The following is a 20,547-nucleotide window of genomic DNA, read 5'->3' as shown; positions in this document are numbered from 1 at the left end:
TTCTGGACACCTCTCGCATGCCTCAGGATAGAATAGATGCCTTACCTCCTCTTGAAGGGCATTGAAATGCTCCACATTGTCAACATCTCCCAAATCATTTTATAAGTAGAAAGTACATCTAGGCCGCCGGCAGACTAAGCATCTAATATTATACCATCATCATTATCATCATCAGCATCATCATCATAAGAAATTAAGGGTAATCCACCACTTGGATTACTCCTGACAAACATAGGAAGGGCATGACGTCCGCCGTGAGTCCTTCATAAGCAACGGTTGGCAATCAAACTATGATAAAAGTTTGTCAAGCAAGGATTTCAGTTTAGAAATGCAGGGCACTGTCAACCAGGCAAGATGCAAACTGGAAGGTAGATTTGGTGACAGGCTGTCATGGCATAGTGGTCATATGCTAATTTGTCACTCCCACAGTCCCAATCCAATCTTCCAAGGCTGTATATTGAGACCATGTCCAAAGATGAGACAATGTATTTGCATATGTTGGAATATATTTACACTAAGAATCTGGCCAAAATGGAGTGTTTCAGACAGTGAAAATTAATTTGTAACAAAAAAACAAAAACCAAAGCAAAAGAAAGAGAACATAAATTCAGTGAATCCAACAAAACATATTACAGTGCATGTGAGCCGCCATCGACCCTATCCCCTCTGGTACCAGAGCTTGATGGCTCACTTATTGCGTTCGGTGAAGCAGTTGTCTGTGATGTCTCTCTCTTCAAAGATGTTTGCATGCCTGAAATCTCCTACGAAAAAAAAAAAAAAAAAGAATAAACATTGTCCCATCAGTTAAAATTCTCCTCTTTCTATTCCTCCTTTTTGGTACATTTAGGAAATAATGGATATTCAGGTCAGACTGAACTGCCTTCTATATAAAGGAATGACAAGGGATTTTCTAAAACTCCATCCTGCCTTCCTAAGTCAACCGCTTAGGGAACCTTTACCCAAAACATTAAGAATGGGTTCAGCCTGAGAAGCAAGCACACCCAGACACGGGAATTGGATTACATAACTATGCAATCTTCAATCAAATCAGGCGGGTAATAAAACATGATCCGTAACAGTATAAATCCAGTCTTGAAATTTCAGACACAAGATTAAGAAATCTGCATCTAAAATGAAAGAAACACCTCCCCCACCCAAAAAAAAAAAAAAAAAAAAAAGTGGAACAACGGAAAGATCCAAATAATTGCCACAACAAATATAAATATAACACAGCGTGAATTGATTACAGATTGTAAAAGCAAGAAAATTGAAGGGCCATTCACTAATATAGACATCACTATTTAAGAGCCATCCCATCTCAAAAGCATGCAATTTCATAATAATTAGCACTATAATATTCTGATACAGGTATATTTATAACCATGTTGAGGGAGAAAATATTACCTTGTCAAATCAGTTAGAACTATAACTCTTGAACCCCTATCCTAATACTTAAAGTAGAGCGATGTCTAATCTAATATATTTAAACAAGAAGCCCAGAAATAAGTAGATAAGATGCAACAGAGAGATTATATATACCTATAAGAATATGCTTTTTCACCTTTGAACACAAGTGAGGAATCACCAAAAACAATCATAGACATGCAATTTCTCAAAAATTTCTATTTCAATCTGGTCCATATCTTCAAATCTGATTATCAACATAAGATTTAGAGACTTGTTCTCTTTGACAATATATTATTCAACCATAATTTCATGCATATTGCAAGCTAATCTCTCACTAGACTTCACTAATTCAAGGTTAGCACTGCATTACCCACTGCTTAACTTTGTCAAGATGAATGCGGGTGGTAGCTCTCATGGTAATCCATGCACATTTAGTATTGGGGGAAAGTTGGTGGTTTTGTGTCTTTTATCTATACTGGTTGGATGGTTTGGGTTTATGTTCTAGTTAAAATGCCCAATGGGGTCTTCTAATAAGAATTGGAAGAGGCTTCCAAGAAATACAAGAGGGTGTAACCTCCCAAGGAAATGGGGTCTTCCGAGAGAGTGGACGAAGGTGGAGTCTCCCAAGGGAGTAGGAGTCTTCCAAGTGAGTGCAAGAGTGTGAAGTCTTCAAAGCAAATGATGTTTTCCAAGAGAGTGGAAGGAATGGAGTCTTCCAAGGATGAAGAGGAGTCCTATAATAGGAGAAGCCAAGGTAAAGAGAATGAGAGGGGAGAAAAGGGTGTACAAGGAGGCTTGGGTTTGGAATCAAATCGTAAGAATTATACAATCTCTCTCTCTCTCTCTCTCTCTCTTGATTCTTAGTTGAAATATTGGATTTCACACCATGGATGTAAGCGGTATTGCTGAACCACATAAATATCTTCTCTTGTGTGTGTGCATATTTTATTTCCTTTGGTTTTAGTTTTCACATATACGTTTGTGTCCTATATGAAATTGTGTGAATATAGTTTTTCTTGTTGTACACGATTGTGCATGCTGCTGTTGTTTTCTGTTGTTCCAGCCCAACACTTCGATAAGTGGTATCAAAGCTATTGGTTGACAACAAATACTGGAGTTGACAGTCCGGGTTGACTGTGAGTGCACAGTTTTTTAGATAGGTAGAGATTTTGAAAGGAAAAAAAGAAGTGGATGCCGCCTCAAGATAAAGACGGCGGTTGAGGGACTAGAGGAGCATGCTTTATGAAGTTCGTTAGATCAATGGTCTAGTTGGGTTGCCTGTTGCGGTTTTCTAATGAGAAATGGAAGAGACTCCAAAGAGAGTGCAGTCCCCAAAGGGAGTGGAAGAAGGTAGAGTCTCCTAAGAGAATAGAGTCTTCCAAGGTTAGTCTTCCAAGTGAGTGGAAGAGGGTGTAGTCTACCAATTAAGTGAAGTACTCCAAGAGGTGGAGTTTCCAAGAGAGTGGAAGGACTAGTGTCTTCCAAGGCTGAAGATGAGTCCTATAGAAGGATAGAGCTATAAACCAAAGGGGGCGGTGAGAATCCAAGCTCTAAGAAGCCAAGGTAGAGAGAATGACGGGATAGGAGAGAAAAGGGTATTCAAGGGGGCTTCGGTTTGGGAATCATATTGCAAGGATTGGTATTGCATCCCTCTCTTGATTCTAGTTGAAAGATTGGATCTCGCTAAGTGGACGTAGGTGGTATTTCCAAACCAGGTAAATCTCCACATAAAACTTATCTCTTGTAACCTAACCTACTGCAGTAAATTGTTCTTGCAGAATCAAGGGCTTGAAATAATGCTGGATCTGATACTATTCACCACAGGAAGATAACAATGCCAACCGACAAGCCATCTGCTTGGAGGCATTATGGATCAAATTGTGAAATGTGTTGCTGCCCACACTCCACACCATCCCCATAAGCCACCATTGGAATATCCCTACGAGCAGAGTCGCAATAAGGGTGTCTTTATTGAGACACCTGGGTGCCTGCTAAAACATGCATAAATCATATAGCAACATTGGATGAATTTGACAAAGGCCCCCCACCCAAAAAACATAAAAGGTAAAGGTCATAGTAGACAATGTAATTTTAGCAGAATTCATATTACATCCAAATGTAAATACATTCAAACTACACATTGGGACCACGGTGTCAAGACTCTTAGACCTATCCAAAGGTGGTTCCTGAGTTGCATTACATATGACATGCAACAGCTGACGATGGTGTCTCTCCCCCTCTCATTGTAAAACTACTTGTTTGATTTTCTCAATACAAAGTACAAAACCTCCTTCTTTCAACTATTACTTTCCTTTTCTTGGCCAAAGGGAAGAGATTTTTCTTTAAACAGCATTACAACTTCGTGGAAACTCCCCCCCCCCCCCCCGATCACATGGTAGACATATGATTGACACATGCACATCCCCCTCCCCCCAGGGGGGCACTGTTTCTATTGCCCAACATTACCTTCAGTTCACTGCCTTCTAAATTTACATATCTATGCAAGAAAGAAGAATTCAATCCCAAAACTTCACCTGAACAAGTCACCTGATTCAGCAAGTATCAAATATATCCCTCAATTTGATGATAATAAAAATAATACAATATTACTATATTGTTATTATTAATAATAATAAAAGGTTAAAGAGGTTGTGGTACTGTGGCCCTTCATTGGATGCACAAAATGGTCCCAATTAGGAGGCCCAAGCCCAAGAAAGCCATAAACAACTAGACCATCTCAGGGACCATGTTGTGGCCTAAATAAGGCTTTAAGTGGTCAAGTATGGGGGGAGAAGTGGTTCTATTTCTACAAGATAACAGGGCAAATATTTGATTTTTTATTAAACAGGGTCCAGTCATGTGGTCTATTCTATAGTCATTTAGTTTCTTTTATTTAAACAATGGATCCCAATCAATTGGAAGTGAGCTCATGTCTAAAGCTTTTTAGAATTTGAGTAGCACTGGGATTTTGAATTAAAATATTTCTGGTTTATACCCCATGGCAGTTCAGGTTTTGGAAAAATAAAGTTTGTTTCTTAAACTGGTGTTTCTGTCCACATTTACAGCTGGGGCCGAGTTCTGGGGCAATCCCTTACCCTAATTATGAAATAGGTTTATGCCTAGGGTTGAATTAGGGCCGAAAGGAGTGGGTTGCTCAGGGTTATGGATTTTAGGGTCTGCTATCAGAATACGAAAGTGAAATTCAAATCTGTCTACTAAATTGGGTTACATGCCTTTATATAATAAACTGAAATTAAAACTTGCCTAATTAAAATCTAAAATTGAAATTAGAAACCTCTAATTACTTCTTAAATTCTAACTAATGAAATTAGAAACAAAATAAACTCAAATTAGTAACTCTCTACTTGACTAACATCTACCCAAACTAAAAGATTACATATCTTCCCAAATTAAATAACTCAATATTTCCTAAATAAAGTAACTCCTAAAATATCCTACTGATCCCAAAAATCAAATCGGATCTGGTCCGTCTCGATTGAGATTTCCTGAAGGGTCAACCCGGTTCAACCTCAATTCTACATCAACTCCCTCGATGTTGAGAAAAACTCGTCCACGAATTTTAAAGAATGATAACAATAAAAACTCATGAACAGGGGCGAATTGCTCGTCATCTGCATCGCTAACAAAAACCATGATGTGAAACTTTGGAGATGCATTCAAGTCCGGAAAATCATGGGGAAGAACGAACTCATGATGGTGAACAATTGGCATTGCATTGATGTCCGTTATTGTTTGATCCACAATTCTCACTTTTTGTTGTCATCACCTGTTCCACAATAGGACAGTCTTCCACTTGTGTTGATGCATCTAGTTCGTCTTGTGGTTGCACTGGGGGTGTCACTTTCTTTGACTCAACCAATCCATGAAGATTAAATTTTTTATGCATATGGTAAGCCTCGAGGGTCTATATATTGTTGGTATGATCAAGGATGCCGTCCCGCTGTTCCAACCAACCTCGACCCAATTTAATTATTCGTTTAGGAGAATCAAGCACTTTACAAAAAACACCATTATAATATGAGAAACGGAAAATTCAACAAACCCATCATCCTCTGACTAAAAAATGATATGATTGGTTTTTGACAACATATCCACCACAAATCGTGAGACAAAATTGTTATTTAGTTACTCATCAATCAACAAAGTAGCAGGCTTCCTATTGGGCAGGCGAACTCTGAACTTGAACACAAAAGTTTCCATGACCAATCTTGTGTCGGAATTGCTATGGGCCTCACAAAAATAAGACACCAACTCTAATAATCAAGTGTGGCAGAACTGCAAACATGGAGGGTCAAAATTTTTTTATTTTTTTTTTTTCAAGGATGTCAGAATTGTAAATATTTAAAGTCCAATATAAACCACAAACATGTCACGTATGAGGCAAGGGTATATATGGAAGTAAGAAAAATAATTGGGTAATGAGGAATAAACTAGGAAGGGAGGGGTAATTCTGGCAAGTCAGAAAAGAAGTTAAAGAAAAGAGATGGAGGGAGGATCGTATGGTGGGTTTGGATTACCGACAAAAGAAGAAAATTCTTCTTTCTTGCTATGGAACCACCCAGCAACGATGGAACTTTGACGCAGGTATGCCCTTGGTTCTTTCTCTCTCTTCTCCCCTCTTCTTTTTCTCGTCTCTTCTTCTTTGACCTCTTTTTTTTTTTTTTTTTTCACTTGCTACTGGTGGAAAAGGAAAGAGGAGGCGGTGGGGTTTCAACAGGCTTGTGGGACTTTTTTTTTAATCTGGAACCTACGATGAAGGTTGCAAGGGTGCTTAGGACTACTGGGGGAACCTACGATGAAGGTAGCAAGGGTGCTTAGGGAGTGGGAGGTGGAAGGGCTACTGTAGGAGGTGAAAGGAGTTGCGTGGGAAGTGAATGGGAGTTGCGTTTCAATAGAGTCAAAGGGAACCTTCGGCTCTGATACCACTTGATGGAGGGCCTATAGAGAAATTAGAGAAATCCCTGAGAAAACTAGAGTTGTAAGGGAGAAGAGAATAATAGCACAAAAGAGGGGGAAAAGGGATCACACGCTTTGCATCATACTCGGCACTAAAACCTTTAATTCAATTCATCATTTAAATATGTCTACTAAATTGGGTTACATGCCTTTATATAATAAACTGAAATTAAAACTTGCCTAATTAAAATCTAAAACTAAAATTAGCAACCTTTAATTACTTCCTAAATTCTAACTAATGAAATTAGAAACAAAATAAACTCAAATTGGTAACTTTCTACTTGACTAACATCTACCAAAAATAAAAGATTAAATATCTTCCCAAATTAAATAACTCAATATTTCCTAAATAAAGTAACTCCTAAAATATCCTATTGATCCCAAAAATCAAATCGGATTTGGTTCGTCTCGGTTGAAATTTCCTGATGAGTTAACCCGGTTCAACCTCAATTCTGCATCACCAACTGTTGAAGATTCCACCCCAAATTTGCAACAACAAACAATAATGCCCTAATATAACTCATCTTTGCAACTGGGATAAAGGTTTCTTGTTAATCAATCCTATAGGTTTAAGTGAAGCCTTTGGCTACTAACCATGGCTTGTACCACTCAACTGTCCCATTGGCCTTTTGTTTGACCATGAAAACCTACTTGCACACAACTAATTTTTTCCCTTGAGGAGAAAGAACAAGTTCCTAAGTACCATTTTTGTCTAATGCCAACATTTCCTCAACTATTGCAACCTTCCACTTCAGATCATTTATGGATTCCTTCCAACCTTGTGGAATAAACAGAGAAGACAACAAAGAAACAAAGGCCTATAAAAAGGAGATAAAGATGCATAAGAAACAAAGTGGGAAATGGGATGCTTGGTATAGGAACAAACTCCCTTTCTAATGTAGGAGCAACAGGTATAATATCAAGTATAGGAGGCTCTAAAGGAGTAACAGGATTAACAAGTACAATATCAAGTATGGGAAAAATATTACCTGATACAAGCGGGTCCGATGGAGGTGCTTCAGGGGGGTAGGGTTGGTCACCAATGGTATCTTGTTCCTTGGACCTCTGAGTGTAAGTGATCACATCTCTTACAACCTGATCTGGTGGCTCCCCCTGAACTGGAGACAAACCCTAAATAAGAGACATCAATAACAAAAGGAGGCTCTTCCTCAAAACTCTCCCCTAAAGAGGTGATGTGAAATACGCCTTGGACTCATGAAAAGTGATATCTATGGTTACATAACAGCAGCAAGTAATAGTGTGATAACATTTATACCCCTTTTGAGAGGCTGAGTAACCAAAAAAGACACACCTCAAAGCACGAGGATCAAGTTTGGACAGAGAAGGAGAGGAATTATGAGCAAAACAGATATATCCAAAGACCCTGGGAGGAAGATTGGAAGCAATAGTAGGATCAGGAAGAAAAGAAATAGAGGCCTTAAAGTTAAGCATACTAGAGGGAACCTAGTCAATAAAATGGGTAACAATGAGAACGGCATCACCCCCAAAGGTATTTAGGGACACTAGTAGCAAACATTAGGCTCGAGCGACGTTCAGGAGATGACGGCTCTTGCGCTCAGGAATCCCATTTCAAGTATCCGAATACAAGAGGTCTGGGAGAGAATGCCATGAGAGTCAAGGTATTGCTGAAAAACACCATCAATATACTCAGTGCCATTATCACCACTAAGTACCCTTACAATGGCATTAAATTGGGTACAATCATGGCATGGAAAGATTCAAAACAAGAGAAGGAATAAGACTTATTATGCAAGAAATACACCCAGGTCAGACGAGTACAATTCTCAATAAAAGTAATAAACCAACGAATGCCATTCCTATTAATTGTTATAAAGGACCCCTCGGAATGAATGATTGAAAAAGGAACATTACTTTTATTATCGATAGAGAAGTAAGAGATCCGTGTATGTTTAGAAAACTCACATTCATCACACTTAAGTTGTTCCAAACCCTAATGTTTAACTAAAGTAGGAAACATGAGACGTAAAATATGAAAAGAGGGGTGTCCCAAACGACAGCACCACTAGTGGAATTAAGAGAGAGAGCTGTCCAAATGGAGAGTATGCGCTGCCATAGGAGGAGGCACAACAAGTGGAGAATCCAAATAGTAGAACCTATCACGGACCCAACCATACCCAGTCATTGCACCCTTTACCAGATCCTGGAAGAGGCAATGATTAGAGAAAAAATGAACAAAACAGTTCAACTCTGTAGTTAAGCGATAAATGGAAAGCAAGTTAGCACATAATTTAGGGACATGCAAAACAAAGGGAAGAGAAATAGTGGGGGAACAAGAATAGGATCCTTTATCAGAGATGGGGGACAAGGAACCATCAACCACAATACCTTATCCCACCAAAACAAGGAGTATAAGTTTGGAAGACCCAAGAGCTACTTGTCATGTGATCGGTACTACCCGAATCAAGTAACCATAAGGGAGAAGCAGAGGAAGAAACAAGGAAACTACCTGACTGGGCAAGAAGTGGACACAAGAGAAGGGACAGGAGGAGTGCCTAACTTTGTTATTAGTTGCTTAAGGGTAGCCATTTGATCCGGACATAACGGTGTCATAGCAGGGGCACTTAAGGATGCAAACAGATAGTTGAAAAACCATGTTCATATTCGTTTTAGAGAATCCGTATTCGGAAAATCCCTATCTGAAAACTATCCGAATCCATCCGAAAACTAATCGAATATGAATATGATAATCCTAGTTTCCGACCGATTATTATCCGATTCGTTTAACTATCCGATGGTAAAAAAATATCCGAATTTTTTTTGTGTATCCTTTTATTTGATTATAAAATTAGTTAAAAATAGGAGATTATGAAAAATATTATGGGGATTAAGACAAAGGTGAAAAACCAAAAAAGTATGATAGTTGCCTCGAATTAATTTGTTGATATAAAAATAGGGGATTATAAAGGTGAGATCTTGATTCTTGAATATTATATTCTCTATTATTACCACATACTATTTATGTAGACCGTGGACGCATTTGGATTGAAAACAAACTCTTGGGTTGCTCAAAATTCAAAACCCTATTTGACTCTTGGGTTCCCTATAAGGTAAAACCTCAAAACAAAGCCCTATCTGCCAATCAAATCCCTAACCATTTTGGAGGAACCTAGAAAATCCTCTGGTTCTCCTCCTTCATCTTTGGCTATGCAAGTATTGTGCTTCTCTACTCGGATGACCTGCTCAAATGACCTTAGATCGTGAGAAGCTTTGGATCTGTGATTGTGAATGTTTCTTTTATCAGAGTTCATAATCTAAGTTCACAATCTGTTCTCATTCTGAACATCGGTGCTTCAAGAAGTCTTGTACATGTTACTCTCATACTTAAATGACCTACTCGGTAGTACTCATCTTTGACCTGATGACTGCTCTATTAGATCTGAGCATTGATTCTCTGGTCTCTTTCGCCGAGGACAACAATCCCATCTCATAGCCGTTACAACTCTGACGGTCCCTTTTGTTTTTAATTTGCTTAATTATTTACGATATATGCATGTATCATATAATAGAACAACTTCTTCCCTATATAACGCTTTTCCCTCCATATCCCTCTCCCCATCCCCATTTTCCGATTTTCTTTTTTGTTGGGTGCATTGTAATCATTGGACTATAGTCGATGTTTGCTGACAATTTGGGGCAAGAAACCACCTACTCTGATGGAGAACCTTAGGGAAGAAAGGAAAAATAAGAATAGAGGGGGAAGGGGGGAATCACACACTTCACTAGTGCACAAACTCAACATCTTCATTCAAAAATTAATTCACTCTGGTTTGTCCATCAGTTACAGTCAATATATAGGAAAGTAAAGACAGAGAATTAGAAGCTTAACTGAAATGGAAACTAGCCTAAACTAGGAAACAACCATAAAAAGAAAACCAAAGCAAGGAAATAAATCCTCCTCCTACGTTCAAGTCTGGAATGTAAAAAAGCATGAAATAAAATACTAAATAAACGACTAATTTTATTTCCAACCCTTGTTGGACCAAAATCCCGAGCTGGAGCGATTCTTCTTGGCTCTTGGCTTCCAAAGCCGGTCATGCTGGCCCAACCAGGTAAGGGCACCCGTATCTGCATCAACTCTCCTCATCTGAAAATAACTCGACGGAGAAAGGACCGAGGAAACTGTCGGAAGGATTACGCTGAATGAGGAACGATCCCACCATCTTCTTGAGCTTAATTTCAGGTAGATCTTTGGCAGGATAAAACTTCATAGTCTTATTGACATGCTTGAAAGCATAGGCATTGGCGTAGCCACAATGTTGTACTTTCTTGTCAAACAACCAAGGTCGACCAAGAAGGATATGGCACACCTTCAGAGGGAGGACATCACATTGGATTGTATCCTTAAATCCACCTATAGAATATGTGACCAAGCACTTATCTGTGATTTTGAGATTAGTGTTGTTCACCCAAGCAACCTTATAGGGATTTGGATGTGGTTCTGTAATCAATCCCAGCTTACGAACAGTGTCTTCAGAGACAACATTAGTGTAACTACCTCCATCAATGACCAAGGTTAACAACTGGTCATTGCACTTCACACGAGTCTGAAAAATACTACTGTGGCGCCAATCTTCATTATCAGTGGCTTTCTGAGTGGTCAACATATGACGAATGACATAAAATAGATGTTGATCTTCATCACTGAGAGTGTTATTGACTTCACTTAGTGGACGTTCTTCTCTTAAATCAACTGTGTCAGAACCAAGTTGCTCTTCAGGAATATATGGTATAAGAGAATCCTTATCAATAAAAGCAACCAAACGCCTAGAACATTGAGCACTGATATGTCCAAATCCATGGCATGAGTAACACCGAACTGTAAATTTTGAAGAATCAGAAGGTTTATCTAAACCACGCCGAGGGGGTGAGTATGGACGAGCAGGCCGTGAAGATGACATTTCGGAAACATGTCGAGGTGGAGAATACGGCCGACTAGGTCGTGAAGAGTCTATAAATGTAGCACTAGCCTATGGTTTGCTAAATGATCTTTCTTGGGTAGGAGACTGTTATAGAATGGAACTAGTACCTCGAGGAAAAGTATGAATAAAATTTCTCTGATTGTATGGGCGTTTCAAACTTTCCTCAACCTAATATGCTACTTGCACGACGTCTTCCATAATAAGCAGTCGACTAGATGCACGGGCAGCACTAAGTTGAGGGTGCAAACCATTATGAAATTGTGCACTAATACTTCTTCATCCCACTCAAAATCAGAACAAGTAGCCAAATAATAAAATCTCGCAACATATTCTTCAACGGTCAAATTCTCCTGTTTCAACTATGCAAACCTAAGATGTATGCGTTACTTATAATCAGAAGGCAAGAATCTTCGGTTCATGACTTCATGCATTTCAGCCCCAGTAGTGACTAAACCAATGCCTCGGGTTCGATCTGTTGTTGCTTGATCCACCAGACTCAGGCCATGCCTTTTAGTTTGGCCTCTACAAATAGGATCTTTCAGGCCTTAGTCAACCCATACCATCTGAAGAATGTTTCTAAGCTGTGAATCCAGTCAAAGACTCAAGGTACAGTTCTAGATTGTTGTCTCCATAAAAATCAAGGACATCCAACCTTGCTGCCTGTTCTGCTCCATCATTATGTCTACCAGTACCATATTGTGGTGGAGGTGGTGGTGTTGGTGTATGGTGTGGCGGCGGTGGTGGTAGTAGTAGTGACGGATCCTATGGAGTGGTGTTGGAAGAATCCCCAGACTGGATGTGACTCTTTCCTTTATCTGTTGCCTTCAAACGAGCAATAGAAGCTTGTATGGATTCCATCATTGTCATAATAACTTCAAATTTTGCATCAGTTTCTCCCTTATAAGAGTTCAGCTGTTGAACAACTTCACTATTGGCTACCATACTGGAGATGGGCAAGATTACACTTGAATATGATGGTCAAATAGTAAATAGATGGGAACTTAAAAGGAGAATGGCAGAATGGTAATTATCTCACTTCCTTTTTTTTTTTTCAAGGTTACAGTATTGGAAAGAAAGTGGATCAAGTGAGTGGCAATATCGTAATTAGGAGACTAATTAGAAGGATAAAGTAACACCATATGTGTCAAGGGCAAACTGTGAACTGAACAATAAATATGGACCAAAAGGAAAAGAGAATAAAGAGAAGGGCAGATTGGGAAACGAAAATAAATTAAAGAAAGAAAATCGACTCAATTGAAGAGTCGTGCTTGGGAGGGTCACCGAATACCAACGGAAGGCTTTGTCTTCCTACTTTCGTGGAGTCAGAAACCAGCGATGGAATCGAGGGGAACCGGGTAGGTCACCGCCTTTCACTCTCTTCTCGTCTTTCTCCTCTTCTCGTTTCCTCTTCTTCTACTTCTGTTCTTTCTTTTTTCTTTCTTCTTCGTCTTCTTCTTTTTTTGCTTCTCTTCGTCTCTTTTTTTTTTTTTTTTTTCCTTTTTCTTCTGCTTCTTCTTTCTTCTTCTTCTTATCGCCTTCTTCTTTCTTCTTCTCGCCGCCTTCTTCTTTCTTCTTTTTATTACTTAAACCCTAGCAGGAATGGGTTCTGCCTCCTCTGTTTTGCAACAATATAAGTTTTTTTTTTTTTTTTTTTTGGGGGAGGGGGGGTTCTCTGCTGCTGTTGTTTGGCAGCGAGCGATGAAAGGAGGGAAGAGAGAGGTCGCACAATGGGTGGGGTTGGAGTTTCAGTTGCTTCTCCAATAGCAACTTTTTTTTCTTTTTCTAGTCTCGGTAGAACCGAAACAGAGATGGGGAAGGGAAGAAAGATGGGGAAGGAGTGGGATCTTTCGCCTCTGATACCAAGTTGATGGAGAACTTTAGGGAAGAAAGGGGAATCAGAATAGAGAGGGGGAAGGGGGGAATCACACATTTCACTAGTGCACAAACTCAACATCTTCATTCAATAATTAATTCACTCTGCTTTGTCCATCAGCTACAGTCAATATATGGGAAAGTAAACACAGAATTAGAAGCTTAACTGAAATGGAAACTAGCCTAAACTAGGAAACAACCATAAAAAGGAAACCAAAGCAAGGAAAGAAAATAAATCCTATTCCTACGTTCAAGTCTAGAAGGTAAAAGCATGAAATAAAATACTAAGTAAACAACTAATTTTATTTCCGACCCTTGTTGGACCAAAACCGTTGAGCGGTTCTTCTTGGCTCTTGGCTTCCAAAGCTGGTCATGCTGACCCAACCAGGTAAGGGCAACCGTATCTGCATCATCCTCGGTCGTCTTCGACTCTTCGCCGACAACTCTTCTCCTATAGCCGTTTCTAATTGTGTTTTGAAACCCTAAGTTTGATCCCTCAACAATGCCCTAATTTAGATGGTGGAGACTAGCCCTGTTCATGTCCTGGATCTAAGGGCTCAGTTGATTGGAAGCGTTTGCTAAACAAAATGGACCGGATAATATCCAGAATCTGTTAAAAAAAGAAAATTCGAATTTTGTACCATTCTACATATCTGGTTTGATAAATGGATTGAATCAAACAACAGATTAATAAACGAATTCGAATTCTGATAGTGCCCTATTCAATTCGAATTCGATCCATTTACATCACAAGGGGCACTATCAATAGTTTCGGCCAGATGGACCTAGGGGCCTTGTTCATAGTTATTAAGGCGTCGCCAAGACGCTGGTAAGGTGACGCCTAAGCGCTAAGGCGGTTCCAGGAGGGTAAGGCAGTAAGCCGCTTTAGTTGTAGTTCATAACGTGACCGCCTAAACTAATAAGGTGCTATAAGGCGTCGCTTTATGCACCTTATGACGCCTTATGTCAAGGCGGCCGACTTATGTACATTTTAAAAATAACTTGATTTTTAAAACTGATTTACATAGATTCCAAATATTATTTCGTGATTGGCAAGTGTATGAAGAAGAATACACTTGAGATGCATGGGATCAAGGCTATTAAAACTAAAGTCTAAGACTCAACCAAAAGAAAAACACGATTCACAATTTCACATTCAAAAATTGCAAGGGTTTACTAGCCGATGGCAAGCCTTCCTCCTTCGATTCGTATTACAGCTGCAAGGATTCTTCTCCGGCGGCCTCCGACATAGCTTTGTACCCCCCTCTCCAGGTATGTTGTATTTTTTTTCTCATCTTCTTTCTTCTTCATTCTTCATGCTAAGGTGACTAGTGAGAGCTGGTTTTTTTTCTTCTTCTCCCTTCTTTCTTCTTCATCATACGATGAGAGCTTAGAGCTCTAACTATTTTTTTTTTTTCTCTTCTTCTTTCTTCTTCATCCTACGGCTAGCTCTCCCTTTTCTTTTCTTTTCTTTTCTTTTTTTTTTTTCTTTTGCTTTTTTTTTTTTTTTTTTTTCATTCTTATTCATCCTACGGTGAGAGCTCAGTGCTCTACCTGTTTTTTTTCCTTTTCTTTATATGAATTCTGAATTCTGCCATTACCTTCTATTTCTGTCCCATACTCTATATTTCTGTTCCTGCATGTTTCTCTCAATTCAACCAATGAATGGAGTTCTATCTTCTCCCTTCTTCTCTCAAAATACTTGTATATCATAAGTCTTATTTTCTTTATATTCATAATTATGTATTTATATTATATGTCAATATGTTATGATGATGATTGATGATTGATGATTGATGAAGATGAGCATAGTTTATTCACTTTATTGATTTATTTTCTTGATGAATATCTTACATTGGTATGAAGTATGAACCTTTAATATTTATTTAGCATATGAGTAATAACATTCAACAAGGATCTGAGTCAAATAGAATCGTTTTATAAAAAAATAACATAGGAACGCTTTATTCAATAAGGCGACACCTTATGCCCGCCTTATCAACAAAGTGCTCTGAAAAACCCTCAAATGCCTCGGTTGCCTCACCGCCTTAATAACCTTGGCCTTGTTTTCTAGGTTTATGCTTGGATAAGAGTCAAAAAGGTGTCACGACCCAGAATCACCCTGATCTGATCATACTCAGAATTGATACCAGTCAAAAAGTCATATACCCGTTCCATTTCACGCTCCTAAGACGTACCAACATCAGCAGGGCATACCATAGGGATTAGGCGATAGAAATCCAGCTATCGACACAGTGTGCATAAGTTGGAATAATAGGCAGCAAGAGACAACCCTTTTTGAGTGGTGGAACGAACATTACAGCAAGGTGAAGCTGTATGGTTTGATGGTTATGAATTTATCATAGGGGCAAGGATTGGTAAGGGTTTGGAGGTTTGTGAGGATGTGTATATTGTTCTTTGACTTCCGTACAGAGGAGGTGAGAGAAGTAGATGTCTTTCAAGAGTATCATCCAAGACATGAACGGGGGGTTCTGGTAGCATCACGAGGAAAGGGCTTGAGGTGAAGCTGGGCTATTGCTTGCAATTTCCAGAATTAGTGTGCTTTCTTCATGACTTTTTCAAACATAGTGTCTGGTTGCTCTATAATCTGTAGATTGACATCCATTTTAGAGTTCTTACGGTGATGGAACTTGAAAGTTTGTATCTTTGCAGTCAATGAATGTAGTGTGGTAAGCCACTCAATAGATTACCATTTCAATACTTGCTAGAAAGTTTACCTTCCCTTTTGTCCTCAAATCGTGTGCATTGGGGTTTCATTAACGAAAGTGAAAGGACACATTGCTTGCTAGAACCCAATCCTTATGTGACCAATTTGTGCTGAATCCATTAATATGCATGTATGGTCAATGTGGGAAGACCGTTAATGCCTAAAGAGTGTTTGAATGAATGTCAAAATGAAATATCTTGTGACATGAAATTCCATGAGATACAAGAAGTTTCAGGATTAGATAATATATTCTATATATACAAATCACAAAACTTATTTGTAATTATATAGTCTATTATACAAATAGTAACTAAATGAATATAATTTATAGTCCATAATTTATCATCTTAAATGATTTTTTAAAAAATAAGTAATAAGTACAAACATAAACTATACCAAAGAGAGCCTAAGAGATCACCTAGTTGCTAGGAATCTAAGGTAAAAATTTTCCAAATTCTAAATTTAAAAAAATAAAAAATAAAAAATAAAATTACTAATACTAAAATAGAAACCAGATCTCAGTCTAATAGCTACAACTGAGTTTCTAACAGACATACAACAACAACTCAGCCTTATCCGCTACATGAATCCTTACCCTCCAATTTGCTCTACTCGAGTCATACTTGATAGAAGGCCTAAGCTATGCATGTCTTTTCTCACCACTTCTCCAGGGGTCATTTTAGGTGTCCCCCTGGCTCTTTTAGCTCCTTAAATCTGAATCAAATCACTCCTCCATAATACTAGAACATCCAAAGGCCTCGTTGAACATGGCCATGCCACCTCAAACGACTTTCTCATAGCTCATCAGAAATAGAAAATTAAGAAAACAAAAATTGGAATTAAGATTCTAAAAATCTGTGCTGCTGGAATTTTCTAGAAGATTCTTGAAAGGGGCTGGAATTTTCTAGAAGATTCTTGAAAGGGGCTGCTTCCAATAGTTGTCACCAAGGTGATGACTAGGCTACAAGGTGTGTTGGAATGGCAAGGCATTGCCTTAGGCGACTTGGCGAGGTTTTGACCTATATGGTGCCAAATTCATCAACAAATGTTTTTCTTTTCATTTTCTAGAAATGTTGTCATCGGTTTAGATGTTATTGTACAACATATTACAATGCAGTGTGATACACTATGCATTTCCAAGTTAACTTTGAAGCTTGACCCTTGTATGTTCTTTTCAATGTAGATGCACACCCAACCCATCTAGGTATCCAGTCAAAGATGAACCAGATCTAATTTGGGTCTTTGACCAGTAGGATCTTTTAGGATTTTATTTTATTCTCTTGCAATATTTTATTTTGGTAACTTAAGTAGGTGATAGCTGCTAGGATTTAGTTTCCAATTAATTTGAATTTCCAAATTTGAGTAGGTTTCCTTTCATATTGAATTTCTTTTACTATTTATGCCATGTAACTGATTGAGTAATTAGAAAATAGAAAATATGAATTGAGTTTGAATGTTTGAGAGCCTGAGGGCTGCGTGAGTGCTCCTCCTCCCTGCTGTAGATAAGTCACTTGGGCTTATTTTATTGCAAATAAGCCTTGGATTTTGTTATGTATGTGTTGAGCCTTTGATCCCATGGGTTTTCTTTGAAATGGACCCCTTTAATAGGCCTAAAATATGGGTAGAAAGTAGAAAAACGGGATTTTGTTCATTAGTTTAATTAGTTGCTATGTAATTCAATAAAGGCCCATTAGGCCATTAGTTATTTGTAAAGTCTTATATGGACTATTAGTTAGTTAGTCTTACACCATGTTGGAGTCATAAAGTCAAGTCCTAATCCTATTTTGAATTCCTAGTTGTAGTAGGAGTGTCTAGTCCTATTGGGAAACTAGCTCCTAGTTGTAGTAGGAGTGTCTAGTCCTATTGAGAAACTAGCTCCTAGTATTAGTATGATTGTAAACTTTCCCTCTATAAATAGAGAGGCATATGTCTCATTATTGGACAGATTTGAATGAAAGAAAGTTTGCATTTATGAAAGAAAGTTTGCAACTAAATGCTTAGAGCAGCTGAGATAGCTGTGGGTGAGAAGCCCAGGCTGAGATAACCACTTCCTTTATTCTCTTTCACCCTTCTCAACCCCCATCTATTTTATTCTTCTTTTTCTTTTTTTATTTGCTGTAACATTCAAGAGATATAATTCAAATTCTGATAACAGTCAGCAGAAATCAGAACCGATCGGCAATCCCAGTGGGAATAGGAAAGAGATCGATCTCCGCTCTTTCTCTCTTCTGTACTCTGTTCAGCCAGGTCTTCAATCAGGGTATTCCAGGCCTCATAAGGGTCCCACGATCCTTACCTAGTCACTGTTGGAAGCATTCAGCTGCTATTCTTGGAGGTTCTTCTCAGTTTTCTCTCCTATGTCAGAAAATCAAGAAAGCTTGTAACTTCACAACCAACCGTCAGAATCCTCTCAACTTTGGGGGTTTTTGTACCCTCTCTAGGGACTATCTACGCCCAAGAGTGCAACTCAATCGGACTCCTACAGCCCTGGCCGCACCTCTCTTTCTCCAGCTCTATAACAAGTCTTTCTCTCTCCTATTAGGTTAGGTTTTGGGCTGGTTTTGCTCCTGTATGGGTATTGTATCCTTGGAGGTTTATTTGATGATCTTATTTCCTTGTTTCTTACTCCTATTTGTATTGTTTGGGGTTATAAACTGCGGAGTTAGTTACTTGTAATCTACTCCTGCATTAAGACCATCAAATAAACCTCCAAGGATACAACACCCATACAGGAGCAAAACCAGTCCAAAACCTAACCTGATAGGAGAGAAAAATACCTATTATAGAGTTGGAGAGAGAGAGGTGCGGCCAGGGCTGTAGGAGTCCGATTGAGTTGCACTCTTGGGCGTAGATAATCCTTAGAGAGGGTACAAAAACCCCCAAAGTTGAGAGGATTCTGATGGCTGGTTGTAAAGTTACAAGCTTCTCATCTGGGAACATGCATATTGGCGTTTTTGTGTCTCTGTTAAGTTGTAGTTGTCAAAGTACATGTCCAATTCACACATCCATTCAAGGAATTCCCCATGAAAATAACGTGGCTGATCATTAGATTGGGCAGCAGTGGATGTATTCTGATAGGAATCCTGTGGAGGGAAGAGCCTTCTTTGGAAATATACAGAGAGATATTGTGTCACTAACTCATACTTCATCTCTTCCCAAGTCCTAGGCTCATGTCCTCGAACTCGGAGTCCCTTTTCATAGACTCTCCACCAATCTCTAGCATGACCAATCAACTGGAAACAAACAACTTCAAGCTTAAGAATGTAAACCTAAAACGTGGGACGAGATGCAGTATGAGTTGGCAGGCATATACCTATCTGAGCATAAACGAAACATGTATTTCCTTCCCCCAGATGTCCAAAAGCCACCCACACTTGACAATAGCATGAAAGAATCATCAGCCTCTATTGTGAATGAGCAACAAGAGAAGACACCTCTGACCAGTGAACTAGAGTCAAAAGTTGAGGTTAGTGTTAAAATTTTTCCAGCCAATCCTATTGTTGAGGAAGAACTAGTCATTGATGTTCCCATCAACGAGACTCATGTGGGAGAAGTAGAAAGCAACAAGGTTGCCACAATGGACAATGAGGTTGAGACTAGGGAACTTGACACTACAATAACTGTGATGATTGTGAACAGCCAAGAGGAAGATCCTAAGGTGTTCAAGAATGAAGTTGTGTTTGAACCATCAACGAAACCAATTGAGAACCACCAGGTAGATGAACTAAAAGAGCTTTATGTTGCATTGAAGTTAGAAGAGATCAAAGGTGCATATGTAGATGACCCTATCGATACATTCAAAGATGTTGAAGTTGAGCATGTGGAGTTTGTCATCCCATTAAAGTATCTTGAAGATCGAGCTCCTCACATTCTAGACTACATCTTTATCATCAAAGAGATACCTGAATTTTTCTACGACTTGAAGAGGGACGTGCACCATGATATAATCACCCTCACACTCTACAAAATTCGAGGACGAATTTTTTCTAAGAGAGGGCGAGTTGATGTAGATAAGTCACTTGGGCTTATTTTATTGCAAATAAGCCTTGGATTGTGTTATGTATGTGTTGGGCTTTGATCCCATGAGTTTTCTTTGAAATGGGCCACTTTAATAGACCTAAAATATGGGTAGAAGGTAGGAAAACGGGATTTTGTTCATTAGTTTAATTAGTTGCTATTTAATTCAATAAAGGCCCATTAGGCCATCAGTTGGTTGTAAAGTCCTATATGGACTATTAGTTAGTTAGTCCTACTCCATGTTGGAGTCATAAAGTCAAGTCCTAGTCCTATTTTGAATTCCTAGTTGTAGTAGGAGTGTCTAGTCCTATTGAAAAACTAGCTCCTAGTTATAGTAGGAGTGTCTAGTCCTATTGGGAAACTAGCTCCTAGTATTAGTATGATTGTAAACTTCCCCTCTATAAATAGAAAGGCATATGTCTCATTATTGGACAGATTTGAATGAAAGAAAGTTTGCAACTAAATGATTAGAGCAGCTGAGATAGCTATGGATGAGAAGCCCAGGCTGAGATAGCCACTTCCTTTATTCTCTTTCACCCTTCTCAACCATCCATCTTTTTATTCTTCTTTTTTTTTTTTTTTTTT

The 20,547-nt window shown here is 38.8% G+C and overlaps 1 protein-coding gene across 2 annotated transcripts in view; it reads right to left on the bottom strand.

Moving 5' to 3' along the window:
* Positions 1 to 339: 339 nt before the first annotated feature.
* Positions 340 to 20,547, bottom strand: part of LOC122075339 — a 36,033-nt gene continuing 15,825 nt past the window's right edge. Inside the window, exons 3-4 of one of the 2 annotated variants that reach the window (XM_042640334.1) lie at positions 634 to 761; positions 340 to 450 (exon numbers count right to left, since the gene is read on the bottom strand). In XM_042640334.1, the coding sequence (XP_042496268.1) occupies positions 342 to 450; positions 634 to 761 (237 nt within the window). In that variant the 3' untranslated portion in view covers positions 340 to 341. The other variant, XR_006139219.1, reaches the window with a different exon arrangement.

This window comes from Macadamia integrifolia, chromosome 4 (genome assembly GCF_013358625.1).
Source record: "Macadamia integrifolia cultivar HAES 741 chromosome 4, SCU_Mint_v3, whole genome shotgun sequence".
In the NCBI taxonomy this organism is placed as follows: domain Eukaryota; kingdom Viridiplantae; phylum Streptophyta; class Magnoliopsida; order Proteales; family Proteaceae; genus Macadamia; species Macadamia integrifolia.
This window is presented reverse-complemented; position numbering and strand designations above follow the sequence as displayed.